Source organism: Crinia signifera, chromosome 4 (genome assembly GCF_055691185.1).
Source record: "Crinia signifera chromosome 4, ASM5569118v1, whole genome shotgun sequence".
NCBI lineage: Eukaryota > Metazoa > Chordata > Amphibia > Anura > Myobatrachidae > Crinia > Crinia signifera.
This window is the reverse complement of record NC_139220.1, coordinates 114,032,909-114,056,609: the sequence shown is the minus strand read 5'-3', so window position 1 is coordinate 114,056,609 and position 23,701 is coordinate 114,032,909. Positions and strand designations below refer to the sequence as shown.

The following is a 23,701-nucleotide window of genomic DNA, read 5'->3' as shown; positions in this document are numbered from 1 at the left end:
TGACAAGAGTTTCAATGACAAAATCTGTGCCATTTTCGCATTCAATAGTGTTTAATGTAATGACAGTATAGAAATAGTGTGCCGAGTGCAGCAAACCCGAACCATTACACTAATTGGGGGTCCATCTTGACAGTTGTCGACATTGACACCAAAATAATAAGAAAAACTCATGTCGACCTTTTCAGGTGTCTACCGTTTTCATGGTTTTTCAAGTTCTGTTTGAGTGCTCATCAGCTTGCCTCCCCAGGGGATCTAAGCTGAGATGCCAACACCCAAACAAAGCTATAATTGGGCAATCACCCCAAATTGCATAAGATGTCATCTTATTGAGTGTGCAGCACGGCCAACTAAGGATGCTGCATACTACGCACGCGAGTGAGCAATTGTGCGTACACAGTAGACCGTGTATACGATTTGTCATTCCAATATATTTCAAGCGTGTACTCAGTCTATGACATTACTGTCATTGAACAGTAATGGTGTGTACACACGGTACAATTTTGCCCAGTGGTTCCCAAACTGTGTCACTTAAGACACTTGCAGGGGTGCCTCAGGGTGGTGGACCAAGAGTAATTCAAATTGGTTAGTATAATCAGTAAAACTATTGTGTGGGGCTTCCGATTATAAAATATGTATACAAACAGAAGCTAATCCTATCCCTCGCCACATAATTTACCCTACGGATGACATTTAAACACAATTTACTTAATTTAATATATTTTTTCCAAATTTCTCAATATGAACCTTTTGGACTAGGGGTGCCGTGAATCAAATTCTAAAACTCTAGGGCCCCGTGATTCAAAAAAAGTTTGGGAACCACTGATTTAGCCTACAACTTTGACTATATTGTCGCATCGGTATCGCAGTTTTTTTAACCTTGTGATCCCGATGCGCGATCCCGTACAGCACAAATCGAAGCCAGATCGACAGGGCTGCATTGACTATATAGTAAAGATCTGTACTATAGTCAAAATTGCATGCATGTCTTTTGGCTTCCTGTGCGATTCGATCCCGCATCAGTATCGAATAGCACGGCTGTGTACACACCGTGTCTCAGCATTCCCTGGCAAGATCGGTCTTATAATGCCATGACGCCTGTAGTAACAGATCTTGTTTCTATGCTGTCACACAATCACTCCTTCAAGGTCACAGCAGTGTAATACTGCACACACACAGAGTAAGAAAAAAAGCAAAACCTAAGTGGTGACAACACAGCAGAACAATCCCGGGGGCACTGCATACACTGATGGAGGTGTGGGATGGGAAGATTGTCTCATAAATAGCCAATACCCCCCAGTAGTTGCTGGGAGGCAGTTACACGCAGGTGCTGCTGCTGCCTGTGACAGCTGTTTGCTCGGTGTCTCCCCATGGTGACATTATCGTGATTATACAGCTGTTTGCGCGCTGCAGGCAATTTCCCTGCCACACAGCGCAACTTTCCTCCTGAAGCCGGCAGCAGCAGCAGTATGGCTAGCACTGTACAGTAATGGGGGAGGGACACAGGAGATCACCCCGGGGCACCCTGTACAGTGATACAAACTAGGGCCGCGGGCGCTGCAGGCACTACACACTCCCGGCGCCCCTCCGGCTGTGCCCGGCCTCAGGAGCCGCTCACCCGTGTTATAAACGTGCAGCTCCTCCGCTATCCCCTCGTTACCGCCGCCAAAGATGATCATCAGCTCCCGGATGACCACAGCGCGGTGCCCGTGGCGGGAGCGGGGGACCGGGCCGGTGTGGGAGGTCACCCGCCGCCAGTTCAAGTGGACGGAGTCCGCCGCCATCAGTTCCCGGGCCGCCTCCTCCGATCCCCCCATCCCACAATGCAGCGGGGCGGCGGGGTCACCAGCAGGGCGAGCGGCGGCGGCGGGGGAGGCGGAGACGGGCCGGCCGGGGGACGCCCCAGCACCTGTAGCTGCTCAGCGGCAGCCTCATCACGTCCATCTCCCGGGAGGCAGAGACCGTCGTTCCCCAGGGATAACCCGGGCCGGAAGCGTGTGTAATGCATTCTCTGCGGGCTGGTGCTGCTGCGGGCACACACACTCACTGTCGGGAACTAATAGTTTGTTCGGGCGCTAACATAGTTTGCCCTAAGAATGGTGGGGCAGATGTATAGGGGTATGGGTAAAAACCGGGACTATGTAGAAACCGGACCGGACTGGACTCCGGACCGCCGGACAGGACATCAAAATCTGCAGTCCGGAGCTTATAGGGTCCGGTCCGGGGGGTGTCCTGTCCAGGGGGGTCCCTGTGATAGCTATCATCAGGGACATGGGGAAGGGGAGATTACAGCTTCCCCGTGTGGTCCGGACCGTCCGGTTTTTGCTACATGCCCGGACCATACAGGGAGACTTTATTCTACCCCTCCTCCTCTACCTGGTGACAGGTGTCACAGGCAGCCCCCCAGGACAGGACACCCCCCGGACCGGACGCTACAAGCTCCAAAATGCAGAGTTTGATGTCTGGTCCGGGGGTTTTGTCCTGGGCCGGTTTTTACCCATACCCGTAAAAACCGGACCAGGACAAAACCCCCGGACCGCTGGACCAGACATCAAACTCTGCATTTTGGAGCTTGTAGCATCCGGTCCAGGGGGTGTCCTGTACGGGGGGGGGGCTACCTGTCACCAGGTAGAGGAGGAGGGGTAGAATAAAGTCTCCCTGTATAGTCGGGGCATGTAGCAAAAACCGGACGGTCCGGACCACACAGGGAGGCTGTAATCTCCCCTCTCCCATATCCCTGGTGATAGCTATCACAGATGGACCCCCGGACAAGACACCCCCCCCCCCCCCCCCCCCGAACAGGACACCCCCGGACCGGACCCTACAAGCTCTGGACTGCAGATTTTGATGTTCTGTCCGGCGGTCCGGAGTCTAGTCCGGGATCGGTTTTTACATAGTCCCGATGTATAGAGCCTTAGTGGGGCAGATGTAACGATTAAGGGGGGTATTCAATCTTCGGGTCACGGCAGACGAGCTTGCTCGCCTGCCGTGACCCAGTCCCGTTCTCGGTCAGCTCGACCGAGAACATGCAGGCGGGATTCAATGTCCCGCCTGCAGCGGGGCGAGAAGGAGGCGTGGCCGCGAGTTGCGGCCGGGAAGTGACAAGATGCAGCCGGCAGCTCGTCACTTCCCCGCTGTTCTCGGCAGTACGAGCCCGACAGCTAGAGATGTCGGGCTCGTTCTGCCAGGAAACCCTGTTCAATGCTGTCGGGGAAGACAGCATTGAATAGGGCCCGTCGAGCATCTCCCCCACGGGAGATGCTCGACGGCGATTGAATACCCCCCTAAGCCTTAACTATGCAAGGGTGATAAGGAGAGATAAACGTCCAGCCAATCAGCTCCTTACTGACTTTGTCTGGCTGTAACATGGCAGTTAGCAGGTGATTGGCTGGACGTTTATCTCTCCTTATCACACTTGCATTTATTTCTTGTTAAGGCTTAATACATTAAGAGATAAACGCCAAGTGAAGCGGCCCCCAACTGTAATTTTCCAAAGTCTATAACATGACAAGCTGATTGGCTGGATGTTTATCACTCTTTATCGGCATTGCGTTTATCTCTTTTTAAGGCTCAATACATCTGCCCCAGAGTCGGGATCCTGATTTACATGGGCTATTCTCCCTCCTTGGGGTCGATAACCTACATAGAGAAAGAATAGAACCTGTGGAGAACCACCGCACCGAGCTCGCAAGTGGCTTCGTAGTGCTCGCCCCCTTATCGGAGTTTCAGCAGATGGGATACCAAATATTGGTACTTTGTGGCATGCAACCCAAAAGTGTTGGGACCTGAATCGGGCCCAGCGTCCCACAGTTCTAGTCTGTTCTCCATGGGCTAGCAATCTCTGTTCCAGTTCATCTCAAAGGGGCTCAATAGGGTTGATGTTGGCGCTCCGTGTCAGCCAGTCAAGTTATTCCAAATCAAACCATGACTGTATAGACCTTTTTTTGTGCACTGGGGCATAGTCTTGGTAGAATAGAAAAGGGCTTTTCCTAAACCAGTGGTTCTCAAACTGTGGGCCTTATTCTAGTTCACTCTTTCTGACAAAATCCTTCTTGGATGGACAAAATCATGCACTGCAGGTGGGGCAGATGTTACTTGTGCAGAGAGAGTTAGAATTCGGTGGGGTTTTACTTCAAAGTGAGATCTATATTGCAGTGTTAAAATAAAGCAGCCAGTATTTACCCTGCACAGAAACAGCTCGCATCTCATAGTACAGAATGGACGGTCCGGGAACTATCGGGATCTATAATGGTCCTGAAACCGCCTGTAGCTTTTTCCACTAGAAAGAGACTGGAATAAAAGCCCTGTCCACTTTGTGAACTTGGAACTACTTTGATCGCCTTGACTTCCAGCAAATGATCTAAGATCTTCAGCAGCTATTTCTTTTCTATAGAAGACTTTGGCATCCTTGATTGAATAAAATGGTTCTGTCTTGGTGTCTGACAAAATTCTATTTTGTAACCTCTGCTTATAACACTCTGTACCCATCTGTCTTATACTGAAAATTTACATTGTCTTAAAAATTGAAGCAGACGGGCTCCTACAGATGGAGGACAATGATTGTCATTGCCTTGCACCTCTTCTGAAGTTTTGACGAAAGGACCGTCTAGACATAGAAAACAAACCTCTCTGAGTATATGGTCTATATGTCTTCGCCTCGCTATACATCTGTCTTGATGTCAGTAATGGATACTTAAACTTCTTTTCTTGCAGTAATCTTAGAGACTTCCCTCCTGTAAGCCGATGGATAAGAGCATCCAATTTGGAGCCGAAAAGATATGAACTCTCAAAAGGTATGGACACCACTCTATTATTCGAGTGAGCAACCGCGGACCATGATCTTAACCATAACGCCCTTCTCGTAGAAACACCTGCTGCTATAGGCCTCGCCGAAAATAATGTGATGTCTATCGAAGCTTCACACAGGAATTCTGCTTTTTGGATTATCTCCAAATTCTTCAGTATATACTGTCTTTAAATTTTTACATCAATATCTGTATGGAGCGTATTATTCCAAAGCCTCAATGCTCTGGCCACTGAAGCAATGGAAATACTGGCTTTCATCGGCACCGCAGTAGACAAATGTAGTTTTCTAAGCAAACTCTCTATCCTCCTATCCATAGGGTCCTTGAAGGACACCCCATCTTCAAGAGGATTTGTAGTACAGGAAGTTATCTCCGCCACTGTGGCATCTACCTTTGGAAGACCACACCATTGAAGAAATAACTCATCTTTAATCGGATACATGCGGTCAACACTAAATAGTTTTCCTTGTTTCTTTTCTAAATTAGACCATTCTTTTGCAATTAAGTTCTTCATTACCTGATGGACAGGAAAATGTCTAACCTTTTTGGACTTGTCTTCAAATAAAAAATCTTCTCCTTCTGCCTGCACCACCTTGTAATTCATGGTTTTATATATATATTTTTCAGTACACTTTCCACATTGTCGACATTAAACACTCTAGCTTCCTCTTTCACTTCTCCAGAATCCTCCGATGAATCCTCCGATGAATCGCCCTCAAACTCACACAGCTCATCTGATGAAACTGACTCAAACTTTGCCTGAGACCTAGATTCTTCAGCCCCAGCAATTCAGAAAATTATTCCTTCCACACAAATGACTTCTTTATCCAATCCATGAGGTCCTGTAGCATTTTCGCTTGACTATCAACAGGTGCTGGAACAGTCTCACAATCACTGCATAATGTCTTTTCTTGTGAACCTTCAAACAATTTGTCACAGGCGAAACGCTTGAAATCCATATGTTTCTTTTTAACTGATTTCTTCTTAGGTGGTTTAATCGGCACACTAAGAAAAAGATAGAATATAAGCATATCACTAACACTAGAAATAAAATACACTAATCTTTTGAACTGATAAAATAATTAGGACTCACCTTACAGGGGCACTATCAGTCCTAGTGGGGGAAGGCAGATCCATCTCACAGAGCAGAGTACCTGCATTGCATAACATATACCTTATGAGAGCATATTCATCTCAGAATGATACAGCCAAGCTGAATAAGTCATGAGCAAAATAAATAACTACCATACATCTTACCTTAAAAACACAAGGTAGTCATCAGAGAAATAACAATCAGCCAAAACTGCTTCATCCCAGTGTCGTAAGTTTGTCCATGTAGCCCGGAGGTAAGACAAAAGTTGGTGCCTCCCCCCATAGCTAGAGAGAGGGGAATAAAAGCAAAAGAAAGAGAGAGAGAGAGAGAATGAATTATGGAGAAAGAGAGAAACAAGAGTGTCAGAGAGAAAGAAAGGATGTCAGGGAGAGACAGGTTTTCATAGACCCGCCCTCCGTCATTGCAGCATCTCCCACCCAGCTCCCGGCTCTTTTTGCCAGCTTCAGTGACAGTCACCGCACACTGGCTGTGTGAATCGGGCGGTCTCCCGCCTGCCTCCAGGCTGTTACTGTCTGACAGTGACACTCTTGGCTGGCTTGCTAAGCCTCAGGCCGACTCAGGCGGCAGAGAGGAGCGACGACGCGGCCACGGCTACTACACACAAGGGTATGGGGAGGGGGGCCGCCCGCCCACATTGCTGCACACAAGACTACAGGGGAGGGGAAGGCGCCCGCCCACACCGCTGCACACAAGGCTACAGGGAGGGGGGCTGCCATGGGGATAGTAGAAGATAAATATATACCAATTGTACACTATTAATGGACAGATAATGTAAAGTAGCAGCTCCCAATTTTAGTTAGGTTCTATCCTCTAATCTATACACAATTCTAAATACAAGTCAAGAGAGCGCTATAACATTTATAACAATTTATTCTTAAGAAGAGACAAATGCAATAGATTAATAAACACATATGTCACATACAATTAAAAAACACATTCTGATCAAGAAACACAGATAATAAAAAAAATTGATATATATTCAATACAGTGCAGAAACCTGGTTATTTTGTTGGTATATATTGTAGATTGCAGTATCCTAGTCAGTGTAGTTCCACAGGAGTTTAACAAGCTACTCAGATTGGGGATCTGTGGTATAGGATCAAAAAGTCCTCTCGGGAAAACACGTTATATATCCCACATTTTATAGCCCTTCAGAGTTAGTAGTGGTAATATTGAAGATCTCCGTGAAGATGCATATAGATTTTGCAAAATATTAAATTGATCAAGTTCAATTACCTTATCCTCAGTGTTTAGAGACAGCGCTGTTAGTGTGCGAACCCAGATGGCATCCAGTTGCCCTTATTTTGGTGAGTTCTAGCCACGCGCCAGTGGACCCTGGCTGCAAGGTGGTCCCTCGCCTCGGGCTGCTGGATATAGATGCAGATGGTCTCAATGTCTGCAAATCTTTGCCTTTATTTTGTGAGTTGACTCTGGCAGTCTACCTGGCCTCCACACACTCGTCGGCTGTCAGCAGCATGGCGCCTGTTCAGTGCACAGACAGAGCGGCTAAGGATCTCAGTAAATCGGGACCAGAGCTGATGTCACACAATTTACCCTAGTATGTGTGGGCACACCTGTGTTTCCCCTAACACTCCTAGAAAAAGGGCAGTTTCCACCCACAAATGACACAAATAGGCCAGTGAACAAAAAATGTGCAGGATTTTATTGTAGGATGGCCTTGCACATGCATACTACAGGCTAAACACATGTGCAGTCTTAGCGATAAGTGCAGTCAACATAATGAAAGCATCTGGTGTCCAAATTTGTGACCGAACCATCTGAAAAAAAAAAACCTATCTAAACCAGAAACAGAGAATCAAACAAAAGAATCAAACAAAACTTGTAAAGGGGTAATCAAAGCAGCTAAAATATTATATGAAGAGTGCATAGCCAATGAAAGCAAAACCAACCCAAAGAAGTTTTTTAAATACATAAATAGTAAACGTTTAATTAAGGAAAACATAGGCCCACTAACTGATACTAGTGGAAAAAGTGTTACTGAGGACAAGGGAAAAGCAAAACTGTTAAATGAGTTCTTCTCATCAGTATTTACTAAGGGAGAGCAGACTGTGGAACGAACATTTACCACAAACGGGACAAATAAGCCAGATCTCATTGTGGATTTCACGCCAAAGGAAATAACACTGAGGCTAAGCAAACTCAAAACAAATAAATCACCAGGGCCAGATGGGATTCATCCGAGGGTATTAATGGAATTAAGGGATGAACTACCCCCCTACAATATATCTTTAGCAAGTCACTATCGTCAGGTATAGTACCAAAAGATTGGAGAATAGCAGAGGTAGTGGCAATATTCAAAAAAGGAAGATCCCGCTAATTACAGACCCGTTAGTTTAACATCAATTGTGGGTAAACTATTTGAAGGATTTTTAAGAGATGGTATCCAGGAATATTTAGACCATCACCGTCTACTCAGTACTAACCAACATGGGTTCGTGAAAAATCGTTCATGCCAAACTAATCTACTAGGGTTTTATGAAGAGGTTAGCAAAAACCTTGATAATGGAAATGCTGTAGATGTGATTTTCCTAGATTTCGCTAAAGCATTTGATACTGTCCCACACAAGAGATTGATTAATAAAATGGAGAACCTAGGATTGGGTGAAAATATCTGCAGATGGGTAGGGAATTGGCTATGTAATAGAGAACAAAGAGTGGTTGTGAATGGTGCCGTATCAGATACGATACCGGTACTAAGTGGAGTGCCCCAGGGTTCGGTTTTGGGGCCCATTTTGTTTAACATTTTTATTAACGATATTGGGATAGGGTTACTCAGCAATGTATCCATCTTTGCGGACGATACAAAACTTAGCAAAGTCATCAGAAGACATCACCATGCTTCAAAATGATCTTGCAATTCTAGATGAGTGGGCAAAAAATGGAAGATGAGGTTCAATGTAGATAAATGTAAGGTTATGCACCTTAGGAGACACAACCAGTGTGCAAGTTACAACCTTAGCGGAGAGGAACTGGGTAATTCCATACTTGAAAAGGACCTAGGAGTCCAAATAGACAGCAAACTGGGATGTAGTGCCCATTGTAATGTAGCTACAAAAAAGGCCAACAAAATTCTGGCATGTATTAAGAGGGGAATGGAAACTAGGGACTCAAGGGTAATTATGCCACTGTATAAAGCATTGGTGAGACCTCACCTCGAGTACGGAGTGCAGTTCTGGGCCCCACACTATAAAAAGGACATCATAGAATTAGAAAAAGTCCAAAGGCGAGCAACAAAGCTTATTAGGGGAATGGAGAATTTAAGCTACGGGGAGAGATTAAGCAATTTGGGACTATTTACATTGGAAAAGAGACGTTTAAGGGGGGACATGCTCAACATGTACAAGTATATCAAGGGCCAATATAAGGAACTGTCACACACCCTCTTTTCTACTAGAAAGGAATCTAGGACACGAGAGCATGAGTATAGATTAGATGAAAAAAAATTTAATTCAGCTAGTAGAAAGAATTTCTTTACGGTCAGAACAGTCAAACTCTGGAACTCTCTTCCCAGAGAGGTGGTAACGGCTGGCTCATTAAATGTGCTCAAGGCAAAGTTGGACAAACATTTACTGGAGAAAAACATCCATGGGTACAAATAAGAAATCTAATCTGTCTGTAAAATATCAGAACCTACCAAATCAGCAATGGATATCTATACCAGGTTGAACTAGATGGACGCAAGTCTTTTTTCAGCCTTACCTACTATGTAACTATGTAACCTATAGACAGGGCTCTACCACACAAGGGGTCTTATTCAGATCTGAGCTCAGTACAAATTTGTTTGGAAAATGGGCAAAACCATTTGCAGGTGGAGCAGATGTAACCTGTGCAAATAGAGTTACATTTGGGTGGGGTGTGCTGAAACTGAAATCTCCCCTCCCTCTCTTCACTTACAATCAACTCCTGCTGCAGGTCTCGAAGCACAGGCTTCTTCAATGCAGGAAGCTGATGGCCACTTAAAAAGCAGCACCAGCTGGTGAGCCAATCAGTGCTCATGTACCGGCAGCCGGTACACAAGCTATGATTGGCTCAAAAGCCGGTGTAGCATTTCAATTGCCCGCCAGCGTCCTACATTGTAGAAGCAGGCAGCACAGCGGAGGCCATTGGGGGGGGGGGGGGGTGTTACAGTAGACAAAATGAGCTGCCTGGGACAGCTGTACCCACAGCACCTCCCTGTTGGCGGCCCTGCATTGCTCCCAATGCTGAAAAATAGCTGGGTGATTGGCCGGTAATGTAATATTACGTTAGGTGCTTTGGAGTGTACCCTGACTGTGAAACCTTGTTTGCTGAGCTGTTAATATGGTATGCTGCTTACCTGTTACAAAATAAAGACCAAGACTTCATCCATATCCAGTGTATCCTTGTCACACAAAAAAAGTATACATTCATTTCTACAATTTGAATTGTTAGCCTTTTGCAGCACTTCACAATTTATTTTCCATTCCGGAAGGAAAACTCCCTCTGGAAAGCACAAGGAGGAACAGTTTTCATCTGGAACTCATTTCTCTCTGACTCTACTAGCCAGTGTAGCATTTAATTTTACAGAGCAACTCATGGCGCTGGATGGAACAAAGGAAAACACAGAGTTTACGATCAACGCTTGCTCCCACCTGATACACCTTCACTCATAAAGGAAGATAGTCTGAAGTTAACATTTTGCTTACATTAAAAAACGCTGGCGTGGACATTATTTCTGCTCTATCCCCTGAAATGTTTAATAAGGAGAATTCGGCCTGAACTACTGCAGCCCTGGTATGTAAAACTTGACTGATAAAATGTTACACTTTATTTTTTTTATGAAATAATAAATAATTGTCACAAACTACAAAATTAGACACAAACCGACCCATTTCATTTTATCTAAACATGGCATAATTAGTATTCATGTATCATACAGAAACTGGTTTGCCTTTTTGCAAAAGTTAGCAATGTTAAAAGAACAATAAAGGACTTGTTTAGACTTTTACGGTACAGGAAATGAAATGTATATATTTTTTTTTTTCTGTCTGCAGATGCAGGGAATAATATAATCACTTTTGGTGCTGCCTGCCAGTTAGCTTAACTGTTTCCAAACTTAACGGCTTACACTCAGTATACCGCATTACTTCTTCTGACCAGATCTTGCTGGAAAATAATGAAAATCAGTTACGACATGCAATGATTGTGCATTGCAAATCAGTTTTGTTCTGCACTGGTGAGTCTAGAAGAAGGCTCTGTCCAGCACACATTACGGTACATGAAAACTTTCTGATCTTTAAAACACTTCTGCAAACTAGGCCTATGCATACATTTCTGGCTGATTCAGAGTTGAATGTAAGCCCATTTGCAGAATTTGTAGTGTGTATGCTCAGAGAATGGGTGCACGCAATATGTGCAATGCTGAGCCCCAGAGGCAGAACTCTGGGAGGCAATGGAGTCATCTGCCGCCGGGCTCCTGCTCCCAAGGGGGCACCTCTCCTCCCCTGCAAGTTTAAATCACTTAATTAAAGCCATTAATATTTCTTCTGCGGCTGCTGAATTTTGAAATACATGTGTTCTCTCTCTCTATAGATATTTTATATATAAGGTTGTGTGTGTGGGGGGCACCAATATACATCCTGCCTCCAGGTAGCCGGGACGAACTTACGCTACTGCTGAGCCCTATGCAATTTGATTGCATCTGTACGAATTAAGAGTAGGAAATGCATGAATTCTAATATAACAAATTCTTAAATGTATGTTCACTTAAAGGCGCAAGGCTATATCAACTCAGCAGATGTGCCCCAGCTTTGATTAGATGTTGTCCTATTCTTGAGGCATAGCTTGAAGTTTCTAACTGTATATTGGGGCTAAAGTACCTAAGTGTTGATGCGCAAAGTAGCGATGTTTGGTACTTTGCACATGTGCTCTACCTGTTCTGCGCATGCACAAATGTGCCCTGAAACACAGGAAGCAGTATGGCTTCAGACTGTTAGTGATTGACAATCTGATGTTGTTTGGGGCAGGTATGTGGCCAGGCTCTCCATCTTTGGACAGAGTTTTATGACCTCTTCTGAGGATCTATAATGGGTGGCTTGTATGACCGCATGAGTACCACGAGCCTACTGATAGTGTCACAGTGGTTCGATGCTGCACCCTAGGATGCATCCCTGATCACTACATGCCTCCTGCTGCATTTACATAGACAGGGCCAGCGCGATGCACTCAGCGAGGTTAGCACTAGGCTACAGAGGCGCTCTCCACGCTTCAATGCTATCATGTGCTCTATGACAGATAGCAGCAACAATTAACCCCCAGTGATAGTAAAAAAAAAAAAACATTTCTGCTAAAGCAGCCATTCAATGGTGTGGGCATTATCCATAAGGGTCACTACTCCTGTGGGCATTAGGAGTATAAAGGACACTACTGTGGGTATAACATATATATAAATATATATATATATATATATATATATATATATGGGGCACTAATGTGTGGCATAACATTTATAAGGGGTACTACAGTGTAACATTACATTGATAAGGCACACCACTTTGTGTGTCGTAAGTGAATATTACTATGTAGTATAATGTAAATTAGGGGCATATTATAGGGGCAAATTATATGTGCTGTCACTTGTCACTTTATAAAGAAAGGGAGGGAGGGTGCAAGTTTATAGTTTTGTGGAGGGGGGGCTGAAATCCCTAACATCTCTACAGCTGTTGTTGAACTACAGAACCCAGGATGCATTGCTATAGTTTTGCTATTTGGCCATGCTAAAACTGTTGCAAGGCATGCTGGGATGTGTAGAGCCAAAGGTTCCCCATCCCTGCTCTATAGATTGCTATTCCGACCACATTGGAATTATCCCCATTGCATTTCAGACATACTTTTCTCAATGCAAAACAAATTCCAACAAGCAAAAAAAAGCAATAACGCAAGTATCAATGTTCCCCTCACTCTCGTGATTCATTTGAGCAGGGCTGCCTACCCTCCTGGAGTGGCCAGGAGGCTCCGGAAAGGTGGGCAACCCTCTCGGATACTGTCGCTCCCCGCGCGCGCATTTCCCCCACGGCAGTGAGGAGACTTTAAAAGTGGGTAACCCTGACTTCCGGTTCCGGCGGGCATGTGAGAAGCCGCAAGGAGAGACAGCTCCGTGGATGGTGACTCGGGCGGCACCCCAGAATGACCACAGAGTGGTCTTCCATGCCGGGCTGAGCTCACAGGGGCACCAGGAACGCTCCCCGCTGCATGGAGAGATTTTTATCTCCCATGTCCCAACGCCAGCAGACCAACCATTCAGGACAGCAAAAATCCAAGATGGCAGCCGCTTCTTCCTCCTAGTCTGGACGCGCTGCCCCGGCAAGCCTGCTGACACCTGGAGTGCACCAAAAGCCGCAGACACCCCGCTTGGCCGGCTCCCCATCCTCTGCAGCACATCAGGAGGGACAGGACAGCGCATGGCCCGCAAAGGATGCAGCCTCTTATCAAGAAATGGTAAGGGCTATTAAAGACACCATGACCCCTATGTTTAAAGAACAGTCTGATACCTTTAAAACATCTGTGGCAGAGCTAAAGGACCATCTTTCACAGCTCACCCAGAGGGTCATACATAATGAAACCCAAATCGGAGCCATGTTTCATGAGGTGCAGGAACTTAAATCTAATAATGCTACATTACAGAAATCATGTCACATCAGGTGACATTTAATAGAATGTGATTTTTAGACACTTTAAAATTCACTCATTATCGCACTTGCATATTTGAGGTGCGTTTTCCGGGGAAAAAAGTGCGATATGGTGCGATAATGTGCAATTTTTAGTCATTAAAATGTGTGATTTTTAGTTATTAAAATGTGTGATTTTTAGTCATGAAAATGTGCGAATTTGAGGAAATGGGCGAATTTGTGTTGAAAAAACGAAAAAAAAAAAATGGCATGTGGTCCCCCCTCCTGAGCAGAACCAGCCCCAGGCTCATTGAGCTGGACCTGGTTCCAGAAATACAGGGAACAAAAAATCTGGGGGTCAATGAGCCTGGGGCTGGTTATGCTCAGGAGGGGGGACCTCATGCCATTTTGAATGTGAATCTGAATGTGTGATTTCGCTGCAAAATCTCATTAAATATGCGAATTCGGGAAAGTGCGATTTCGGAAGTTTTTGGCGAAAAAAATCGCAAAAATAACACTTCGCATCTAATTAAATGTCACCCATGATGTCTAATAAAATTGACGACCTTGAAAACAGGTCACAGGAGAATAATTTGAGGCTAGTGGGGCTTCTGGAATCAAGGGGGCAAGCACTGCAGCAATTTATTAGACAAACCTTGCCGGAACTGCTTGATGTATTAAACGACTGTGCTGACATAGTAGTGGTGAGGGCTCACAGTTTGGGTCCAGAAAAAGAGGGCCCTAATACTAGGCCCAGAGTAGTTATATTCAGGACTCTAAATTACCGACCCAAAGAGCTGCTGTTAGCAGCTTCCCACAACGTTACAAACCTGCAATGGGAGTCCCACAAGTTACAATTGTTCCAAGACTATTGAGCAGAGGTTACCAGAGCTAGGAGGGAGTCCTCCGTAATCTGCACTCAATTAATTAAAGATGGAAGGAAATTTGCACTCTTATATCCGGCCAGACTGCGCCTATTTGAGGATGGTTCCTTTAAGGACTTCTCCACCCCAGAGGATGCCAAGGCGTATATGGGTGCTACAGATAACCAGACCCCTAAGGGGGAATGAAGCCAGGGGCCCGGCGTGGGATTCAAATCTCATACTCGGCTCAAGATGATTCCCGATTTGTTTATTTTCTGTTTTACCCCTTGACTCAGACGGAATATTGCATTAGACATGACGTTTTGAAAGGGAGGGGAAAGAGAAAAATGATGCACATGAAGATTCTTCAGTAAATACATGTTTATAACTGATGCGTAGATGTGCAATGCTTGTGACCTGAATGGGTGATCACTGTGGTCTTGAGCAATCGTTGTTGACTTTTTATAGTTTACAGAGTTAAGACATTGTTCTTATTATAATGGGGTGCCGACCCTTTTTGCCAGTCCTGGAGGTTTCGGTTGTTTCGGAAGCACTCCGGAAGGAGCCCGTGTACCCGGAGGTCCATGTCCAGGCTACATAATGCCATGGAGAACGCTTTTTCTCCAAAGTTAATTTGTTTGATATTTGTTATGTGTGTCTTTATGTTGGGATTATTCAGCATACTATATGCCATACTCAGTGGCGTAGCTACGTTTTGGGCGCCCCCCCCCCCCCCGTCACCACCCCGCCGAGCACCCCTACCCCGCCGCCCATGCAAACCCCCCCTCAATCCCCCGCAGACTTACCTATCGCGCTGGTCCCAGCGGCTACGTTCTTCTGCTGAGGACCACCAGAAAATGGCCGCCCCCATACAGCAGACAGTTTCAGAGAACTGTGTGCTATATGGGGGCGGCCATTTTGTGGTGGTCCTCAGCAGAAGAACGGAGCCGCCGGGACCAGCGCGATAGGTAAGTCTGCGGGGGATTGAGGGGGGGTTTAACTATAGCACCGCAGCCCCCGGCGCCCCCACATGCACAGCGCCCCCCCCCCCGCGGTGGCGGGGGCTGCGGTGCTATAGTTACGCCCCTGGCCATACTGTATTTTGTACTAGTTGGGATTGTTTTTTGGGGGGTGGGAAGATAGGGAGAGGGTGGGTATTCAGGTCCGGGGTCAATGTATTATATAATTTCAATGAACAGTATAGATGTCAGTCTTGAAAATGTGTTCATGGAACGTGGGTGGGGTGAATTCTCCTATAAAGCAAAATAAATTACTCTTATATTTTAAGAAAAAGAAGGCGGATATAACACTTTTGCAGGAGACACACCTCACCGACGTAGAACATGCTAAACTGGGTTCCATGGTATTTGTGGTAGTAGCAGCCGGCTATTTTGGTTCTAAAGAAAGAGGAGTTGCTATACTGGTTAGGTCAACCTTACAAGCTCAATGTACCCATATATACATTGATCCAGAGGGCAGGATCCTTATAGTCAAAATCCAGATACATGAGGAAACTTATATAACATGTAACCTATACGCCCCTAATGCCTCAGCCAGGAGGTTTTATTGGAAGGTACACTCTAAGTTATATCCATACTCAGATTCACAATTGATTATAGGCGGGGACTTCAACATGGTAGCTAATCCTGTTCTAGACAGATCTTCATGCCCAAAACGCCCACCCACAACACCTGCCATAGATATAAGGTTTATTACTGACCAATTACACTTAATTGACTGCTGGAGACTATTATACCCAACGGACAGAGATTTCACCTGCAAATCGGCCGCACACAGGACAATGTCTCGGATAGATTACATACTCCCATCTTCTTCTATGTTGTCAAAGATATTGGATGCGGGTATTGAAACAATTTGTTTGTCAGACCATTCACTTATATGGTGTGATATAGCCACCTCGGTGGATACGGGGAATCACCACCAATGGCGTTTCCCGTCTTATCTGGCCTCATCCATTAAATTTTGCAATATGATGGAAGCTAAGTGGGAAGAATTTTTACATAATAATGGGGGAATTGACTCAGACCCTTTGTTGATATGGCAGACAGCGAAGACGGTTCTTAGAGGGGAAATAATGTCCTATGTGGGTAAATATCATAGGGAAAGGCTAACTTTAATGCTTCAAGCCCAGGACGAACTAACATTGACCTACGCTGCTTATAAATCTGACCCTATCGGCCCCCATGCAAAGGGCACCCAGGTGGCCAGGCCAGATATATCTTAGATTGGCTCCATAACAGCCAGTATATCAATGGATGCTGAAAAAGCATTTGATCTGGTCACCTGGGACCACCTATATGAAACTCTGACATGATTTGGCTTCCCACCTACTTTTGTAGATTTGCTCAGAAATCTATATTGGCACCCACAGACCCAGATAGCATGTAACGGCTACTTGTCTGACCCTTTTGAAATACAGAGGGGGGACTAGACAGGGTTGCCCCCTGTCTCCCCTCCTGTTTGCTTTGGCGCTCAAACCGCTGGCAGTCGCACTGTGCTCCAGTGAACAATATAAAATAATTGAGTTAGGGAACACCAACTTGAAATTATGTCTTTTTGCTGATGACATGCTCCTTTTTGTTTCTGATCTAGAGTTGTCAATGCCGGCAATACTAGATACTCGAAGCCTTTGGGTCATTTGCGGACTATAGGGTCAATGTGTGCAAGTCCGAGGTCCTACAAATTTCCACCCCAGGGGTCCCTCTTTCATTGCCAACCTCAGTAACCAGACAGTTTCAGGTTTCAAGGGAATCCATAAAATATCTAGGAATCCATATCCCTAAGGATCTGTCTAAATTATATCAACTTAACTTCACCCCGATCATAGCTAAAATAGCAACTATGTTAGAGAATTGGAGAAATCTTCTGCTGTCTATGATGGGGAGAGTGGCTATCCTATGATCCATAATTTTTCCAAAATTGTCATATTGTATACAGATGTTGCCTATATCAGTGTCTAGACGTGATGTGGCTAGGATCAATACATTATTTTTCAAATTCTTGTGGCAGGGGAAAAAAAACTTGTATTTTCAGGCATAAAACATTTGTGAAATAAGCGGAGGGAGGACTGGGGATTCCCAACGTAACTGCATTTATCCAATCGATGTTTCTTAGATATATCTTAGATTGGCTCCATAACAGCCAGTCCTATACTCATAGGCCATTGGAAAATGATCTGGTCTATACTCCATAGCCGCACTACTACATATTCCACATTCAACTTTCCCTTCTGGATCCCTTGATAATATACTATTTGCTACAGCTTTCTCAATATGGGTGAAAATGAAATAAAAATTAGGGAGGAGGCATACGGTCACTAAATATGCACCCCTGTTGGGAAACCCATCTTTCCCTGCAGGGATGGATAATTCCGGATATATCAGATGGAAGACAAAGGGGATCTTGTCCATAAAGGATGTTTGGCTCATGGGGGGCACAGTTACATGATTCCAAAATCTCAAAGAGAAGTATAACATACCCAACAGTGATTTATTTATGTACTTTCAGGTGCAACATTATGCACCATCAATGCCGACACCCATGTGGAAATCTGAAACACCTGACGCTCTGCATTCTATTTTTGTCCTTCGTTCTGCAGGTCCCTTTAGGATTAGATATATTTACTCGGACTTACTCCCGGTTTAACCGGACACTATATGGTCTAAAGCAGTGGTAGCCAACTACGGTCCTCGAGAGCTACCAACAGTTCACATTTTCCAGACAACCTAGCTGCTGCAAAGGTGCACTGGTTACTCACTAGCACATTTTAAAAGATCCACAGGTGGAGCTCATTACTTCACTTGTGATTCTGTGAGGAGATCTGGAAAACATTAACTGTTGGTAGCTCTCGAGGACTGGAGTTGGCTACCCCAGGTCTAAAGCAATAATAGCTTGGGGTAGGGATATACCAAACATTTCAGATGTAAAGGTTTTCATGAAACCCATGGAAAAGAGTTTAAAAACTCTTCATTCTTCCCAAAAGCAGGAGGTTCATATTAAGACCCTGCATACATTTCCCAGGCACAGAGGAAACACTTTATCCTGGGGGGAGACAGATCACTGCCTGAAATGCAAGGGATCAAATGCTGATTTCTATCATAGCATGTGGGATTGTGGACACATTTGTACATTTTGGGACAAAGTAATGGGATTTATAAATGAGGTGTGTCACCTGAGATTAACCAAAGACCAACTCGCAATGTTGTGTGCGAATTTTGCAAACTCGAATTTGCAGGGTCAAAAGACCCCATTTCTTACATTGGTGGTGACGGTAGCACGAAAAACCAAACTTATTTGCTGGCCAGTGCCTACTCCCCCGTTTCTATACTCTGTCAAATCCACCTTGCTTAATCTCTTACACCTGGATAGGTGTTCCACAATGCCACATATAGAGCAGGGCTTTAAAAAGTTCATGAAAAAATGGGGGTATATATTGAATCACTGGATGATGAATCTCAAAGACGTATATTTTCTCTTTATGAAGGAAGAACCTGGTATCTGACTAGATCTCTTAGTGCAGAGGGAGCTGCACCCGCAACCTGAGGGGGGGGGTGGGGGGGGGGGGGGGGGGTAAGGGAATGTTATATTGTTTGATATTGTTTTTTAAGAAATGATGAGAACACAGATTTAAGATATACCGGTATATGCATTTTGCTATTGATTTAATTATGCAATTAGATATTGAATGTACTGGACATGAAAGCATTGATCTGTCAATTGTTCTTTTTCAAAATAAACATAATGTTTTGGAGCAAAAAAAAAAAAAAAGTAGGCAACCCTGCATTTAAGCCATAAATGGAGCTAAATAAAGCAATATTTTAGGAATATAAATAGAAAACTTTTTACATCATTATAAAAGTTTTACAGTGATTGTGAAGTGAACAGGTTTGCATAGTGCATCTCTTCGCATACAAAACCAAGACATTTGATCTTGCACACCACGGGTAAGGATACTGAGCTGAATGCAATTTACAGCTAGACATCTGCAGAAATATAAGCATATTTACTACTATATACTGAGTTGTATACATCCCAAGATGTGTCCAGATTTGCACAATAGCATATATTTCTATTTCCCATTTGTTTTTGATAGCTAAAAATTAGGTTAGATCTATATCTATATATATATATATATATATATATATATATATATATATATATAAATCAGATATAGTCAATGTAGCAAAATATTGTTCTCAAATATGCATACGCAGTAACTAAAAATGTACAATTAATGAAGAAAGCACCAGCCAAATTCTGATGAACCTTCACCACCTTTCAGGCACTGGCAGTAGCTGTATCTACTGACAGGTGTATCTGCTGCTTCTTAGTGCGTGTTTGCATCTGTTTGCATTTGGATAAAAATGTCCTTACTGAGTTCAGCCTAGATTAGACATCCCCTTCCTTTCCCCAGTCTTGTCTTTCCAGTTGCAGACAGACATAAACGCAGATGCATACAAATCTGCACACACACACACATATGCTTTCAGCTTGTGTTGTGGGCAGACACATTATACTGCTTTCACATTGCAAAACCTGCTTAGACCCGGTATTTGAAAATGTTTCTTAAAACGGGTCTGAGTAAGTTGGACACTGTGAAGTTACAGGCTTGGCTTTAAAAATGACAGGTAGGAGCTGATTGGCCGGTGATAAAGACCAGACACTTTATCACTTCCTGCAGCTTAATAAATCTACCCCCACATTTCTTCCCATATTGTAGTTTTTCTTTTATGACCAGAAGATAAAAGTTTAGCAACAATAACAATCACTTTTAATTGTTTTTAAAGCAAAACAAAGTGCTACCAAACCCAATGTTTTAGTATTTCATTGCAACTGTAGTAATATAATGTATGTTTCCATTTACTTATTCAGTTTTCCTAATGTGTTTTTGCTTTTTTATATACTAAAACAGAAACTGACCATATGGCTATTTTACGGAAACGTAAGTAAATCATTATTTTAATTTCATACAATTCAGAAAAAGAGATATTGTAAAAAAAAAAAAAAAACTATTACATTTATTGGCTAATTTTTTGTGTTTCTTTCAGTAAAATTATTATTTGTTTTCTTTTAGTGAATCACATATTACTGTTTCTACTTGTTCTGTCATTCTGTGTGATATGGTATAGTACAATCTACAGAGTACCCACCATGGAGGCGGACGAAGGTAATTTGAAACATTAACTTATTGTACAATTACTGGCCTATAACGTGCACAAGTAATACAGATATCAGTAGTCAACATTGTATTCTGAATCAATGGAAAGTTTGAGGCCCAAACTGATTCCTTATTACAACTGTAATAGAAGCAAAGCATGGCTTAGGGCACTTGTGTATCTCATTGGATATTTACACTACAATCTAATTTGTGTAAAACATTTGGAAAAATATTGGATTAAACCTTAATTGATAATTGGGTAAATGGCAGATGAAAATCTCAGTAGGCCAATATATTCAGTAGGCCAATAGTCAAAGGTCCCTAATAATAAAGACCAAAAGGAAGAGCTCAGGCATGAGGTAAATTAGGCAGTTGTTTTAGGGGAAATGATATGAGTGCACATCAGATGTAATAAGTGCACATCAGAGCAATTCAATTGTGCCCCACCCCCATCATAGCGATGGACACATCTATTAATACCATATGCTATGTCTTTTGATGTCATAAAGCGCCTTGAGTTATATGGGTGAAACAGCACTTTATTAATTCACATTCATATTATAATTATTATTTTATTATATCTGGTGTGCCATCCTGGTCAGTGCCAGGCCCAGAGACTTGCACTGCAGGCAGGAGCCACTGTTACTGGAGCCAGTGTCTGGCACCACACTACAGTGAAGCAACTCAACATACTGTAAACTACAGCTCCGAGCAGCTCTGTTTTATTTTAAGTTTAATTACTGTGTTGCCGTGCCAGACACCGGTATAAGTAACAGTGGCTCTTGCCTGCAGTGCAAGTCTTCAGACAAGGCACTACCAAAGGCGATACTCCAGGTATTGCACTACAACTGTGTGGGCACAATGTGCAAGCAGCAGCATTACAACAGTTTGGCCCAAAATGTGCAAGGGTCACTACAACTGTGTGTAAGCCTAATGTGTGAAGGGCACTACTACTGCATAGTCATTATGTGGAAGAGGCACTACTAAGGTGCTGTGCACATTTCTCTAAAACTAGGATATCCCTAAAATGTACCACTCCAAACCTATTTCTCAACTGGCATAACAAAGGACAGGTGCACCTGCACAAATGTAGATGCGTTGAGACACCATAGAGCAAGGGTGGCCAAACCTGTCCTGATGATCTACCAACAGTTCATGTTTTTCAGGCACCCTGTGGATCTATAGTAGGAAGTAATGAGGCAGGTTTAAAAATGTGACCGTTAGTAATGACTACAGCTGTGCACCAGCTAGGTGATTTGGAAAATGTGGACCATTTGGTCACCCCTGCCATAGAGGGATTTGCTCTGGGCCTAAAAGAATGAAAGTAAAAATAGGTTAAAAAACAGCCATGTGGGAAATGAAGACACTGTGGGTTATTCTAATTTCCTTGCTCCCCTGTCAAAACATTTTTTGCGACTCCGCATGCGCAAAGATATTTATGCACATGTGCATCTGCTGTGTTTGTGCGGCCCCGGCAAATAGATTATTCGGCAGGCGCTCGCAAACAACAGTGTGGGTGTGGGGGGGGGGGCATGGCTGTTCCCATTAAAATGCTGGGCGTTCTCATGGTAATTCCCAGATGACGCGGGTGTGGGGGGCAGGCAGCTGACATCAGCAGATGTCAGTTTCCTGTCCACTTCCCGCACAGGGTGGGAACGTGTCTCAGATCTGCGAGTGCTTGTAAAATCATTCGATGTTCAGCAACCATCGAATGATTTTGTCCCTGCATGCAAGGCTGCGAATGGCTGTTTATGCCGAACATCCATTTGCATGCCTGTGGGGATCGCAGCATGCAGGGGGGGGGGGGGGGGCAGCAGTGCGGGCTGTGTTTGGTGGACTCACAAGGCTGTAAAATTTGCAGCCTTGCGAGTCAACCAGAATAAGGGCCATTATGTACATGGGAAGATTAAACTAGTGCTGCCAAAAGTACTAACAGTGTAGTTCTTTACAGCCAAATATATAGAATCTATAAGTGAATCCTATGTCTCCATGTGCATTGCAGATGCTGAATCAGAAGTGCAGGATGAAGATGTCATTCCTGTTGTCATTTGCGCTGCTTCAGGCCGCATGGGTGGCACGATTGCTGCAATCAACAGCATCTATAGCAACACTAATGCCAATGTGCTGTTTTATATTATTGGGCTAAGAAATTCCTTGGTCCATATTAGGTAACGAGCCATCCTTCCCGATATTTCAAATGGACAAACAAAACCACATTTATTTGGTGTAAGTTCATAACCTGCCAAGCTTGGATCAAGGGCCTCATGGTCATACTGGGGTTGAAAATGTACAAGGCCTATAGCAAGAAGGTGTAACTGGTCCCGGGAGGGTGTGGCCGGTGCACTATAAGCCCCAATGTCTACCTATATACATAACAATAGATCATTTTCAGAGAAAAATAGTCATGACATTTGAATACTTGACTGATGAATGTTTAATGGCCGACTGTGTGGCCAAATGGGGTCTCGTCATCATCCTGCTGTCATGACGATGGGCCTATAGTTATGTAGAGGCCTGGAGCTGTAATACCATATGCCCGATTATTAATCTGGCCCTGTAAAGCACAGTGAAAGGACTTTTGTTTTACTAACTGTGGTATATCTTTTAAATATGATAAAATACCAGCATTCAAGCCACCAAAATAGATCAGGTGATCACATTAATTAATCCCAGTCCATTATGTTACATACCGGTAGATAACTGTAAGGAAAGGTGACCTATATGCACATTTATATTTTCTGTAAATAAATCTGATTCTATTTGTTATATTTTTTATTATAGGAAATGGATTGAAGGCACACAGTTGGCCGATATACGATTTAAAATAGTGGAGTTTAACCCAATGGTCCTTAAAGGAAAGATTCGGCCTGATGCAGCCTATCCTGAGCTTCTTCAGCCAGTAAGCAGAGATTTCTATTACATTGCTCTGGAAATATTTTATAAAGTGATGAAAAAAAAGATTTTACTGAAAGAAAATTGTTGGCATCAGGACAGTACACTGTTTAGGGTCTATTTATCATCCATGACTTATGTATAATATAGATATAACATGAATAACCATAACCATTTACAAAAAAAAAATTGCATAACAGAGCAAA

General features: G+C 43.8%; 2 protein-coding genes and 1 long non-coding RNA gene across 6 annotated transcripts in view; 1 reads left to right on the top strand and 2 right to left on the bottom strand.

Moving 5' to 3' along the window:
• Positions 1-1,956, bottom strand: part of HCFC2 (host cell factor C2) — a 67,480-nt gene extending 65,524 nt beyond the window's left edge. The window contains exon 1 of one of the 2 annotated variants that reach the window (XM_083182269.1): positions 1,616-1,956. In XM_083182269.1, coding sequence (XP_083038395.1) covers positions 1,616-1,814 — 199 coding nt within the window. In that variant the 5' untranslated portion in view covers positions 1,815-1,956. The remainder of the gene's footprint in view (positions 1-1,615) is intronic. The other variant, XM_083182270.1, reaches the window with a different exon arrangement.
• Positions 1,490-23,701, top strand: part of GLT8D2 (glycosyltransferase 8 domain containing 2) — a 49,832-nt gene continuing 27,620 nt past the window's right edge. Inside the window, exons 1-5 of one of the 3 annotated variants that reach the window (XM_083182276.1) lie at positions 1,490-1,996; positions 20,358-20,387; positions 20,520-20,612; positions 22,606-22,771; positions 23,385-23,502. In XM_083182276.1, coding sequence (XP_083038402.1) covers positions 20,369-20,387; positions 20,520-20,612; positions 22,606-22,771; positions 23,385-23,502 — 396 coding nt within the window. In that variant the 5' untranslated portion in view covers positions 1,490-1,996; positions 20,358-20,368. Of the gene's footprint in view, positions 1,997-10,392; positions 10,690-20,357; positions 20,388-20,519; positions 20,613-22,605; positions 22,772-23,384; positions 23,503-23,701 lie in introns of those variants that run through there. The other 2 variants (XM_083182277.1, XM_083182274.1) reach the window with 2 other exon arrangements.
• LOC146074327 (uncharacterized) lies at positions 5,679-6,266 on the bottom strand. The gene is made up of 3 exons (XR_014473409.1): positions 6,060-6,266; positions 5,896-5,956; positions 5,679-5,807 (listed from the first exon to the last, which is right to left on the bottom strand). It is a non-coding gene; the product is annotated as an uncharacterized LOC146074327 (long non-coding RNA).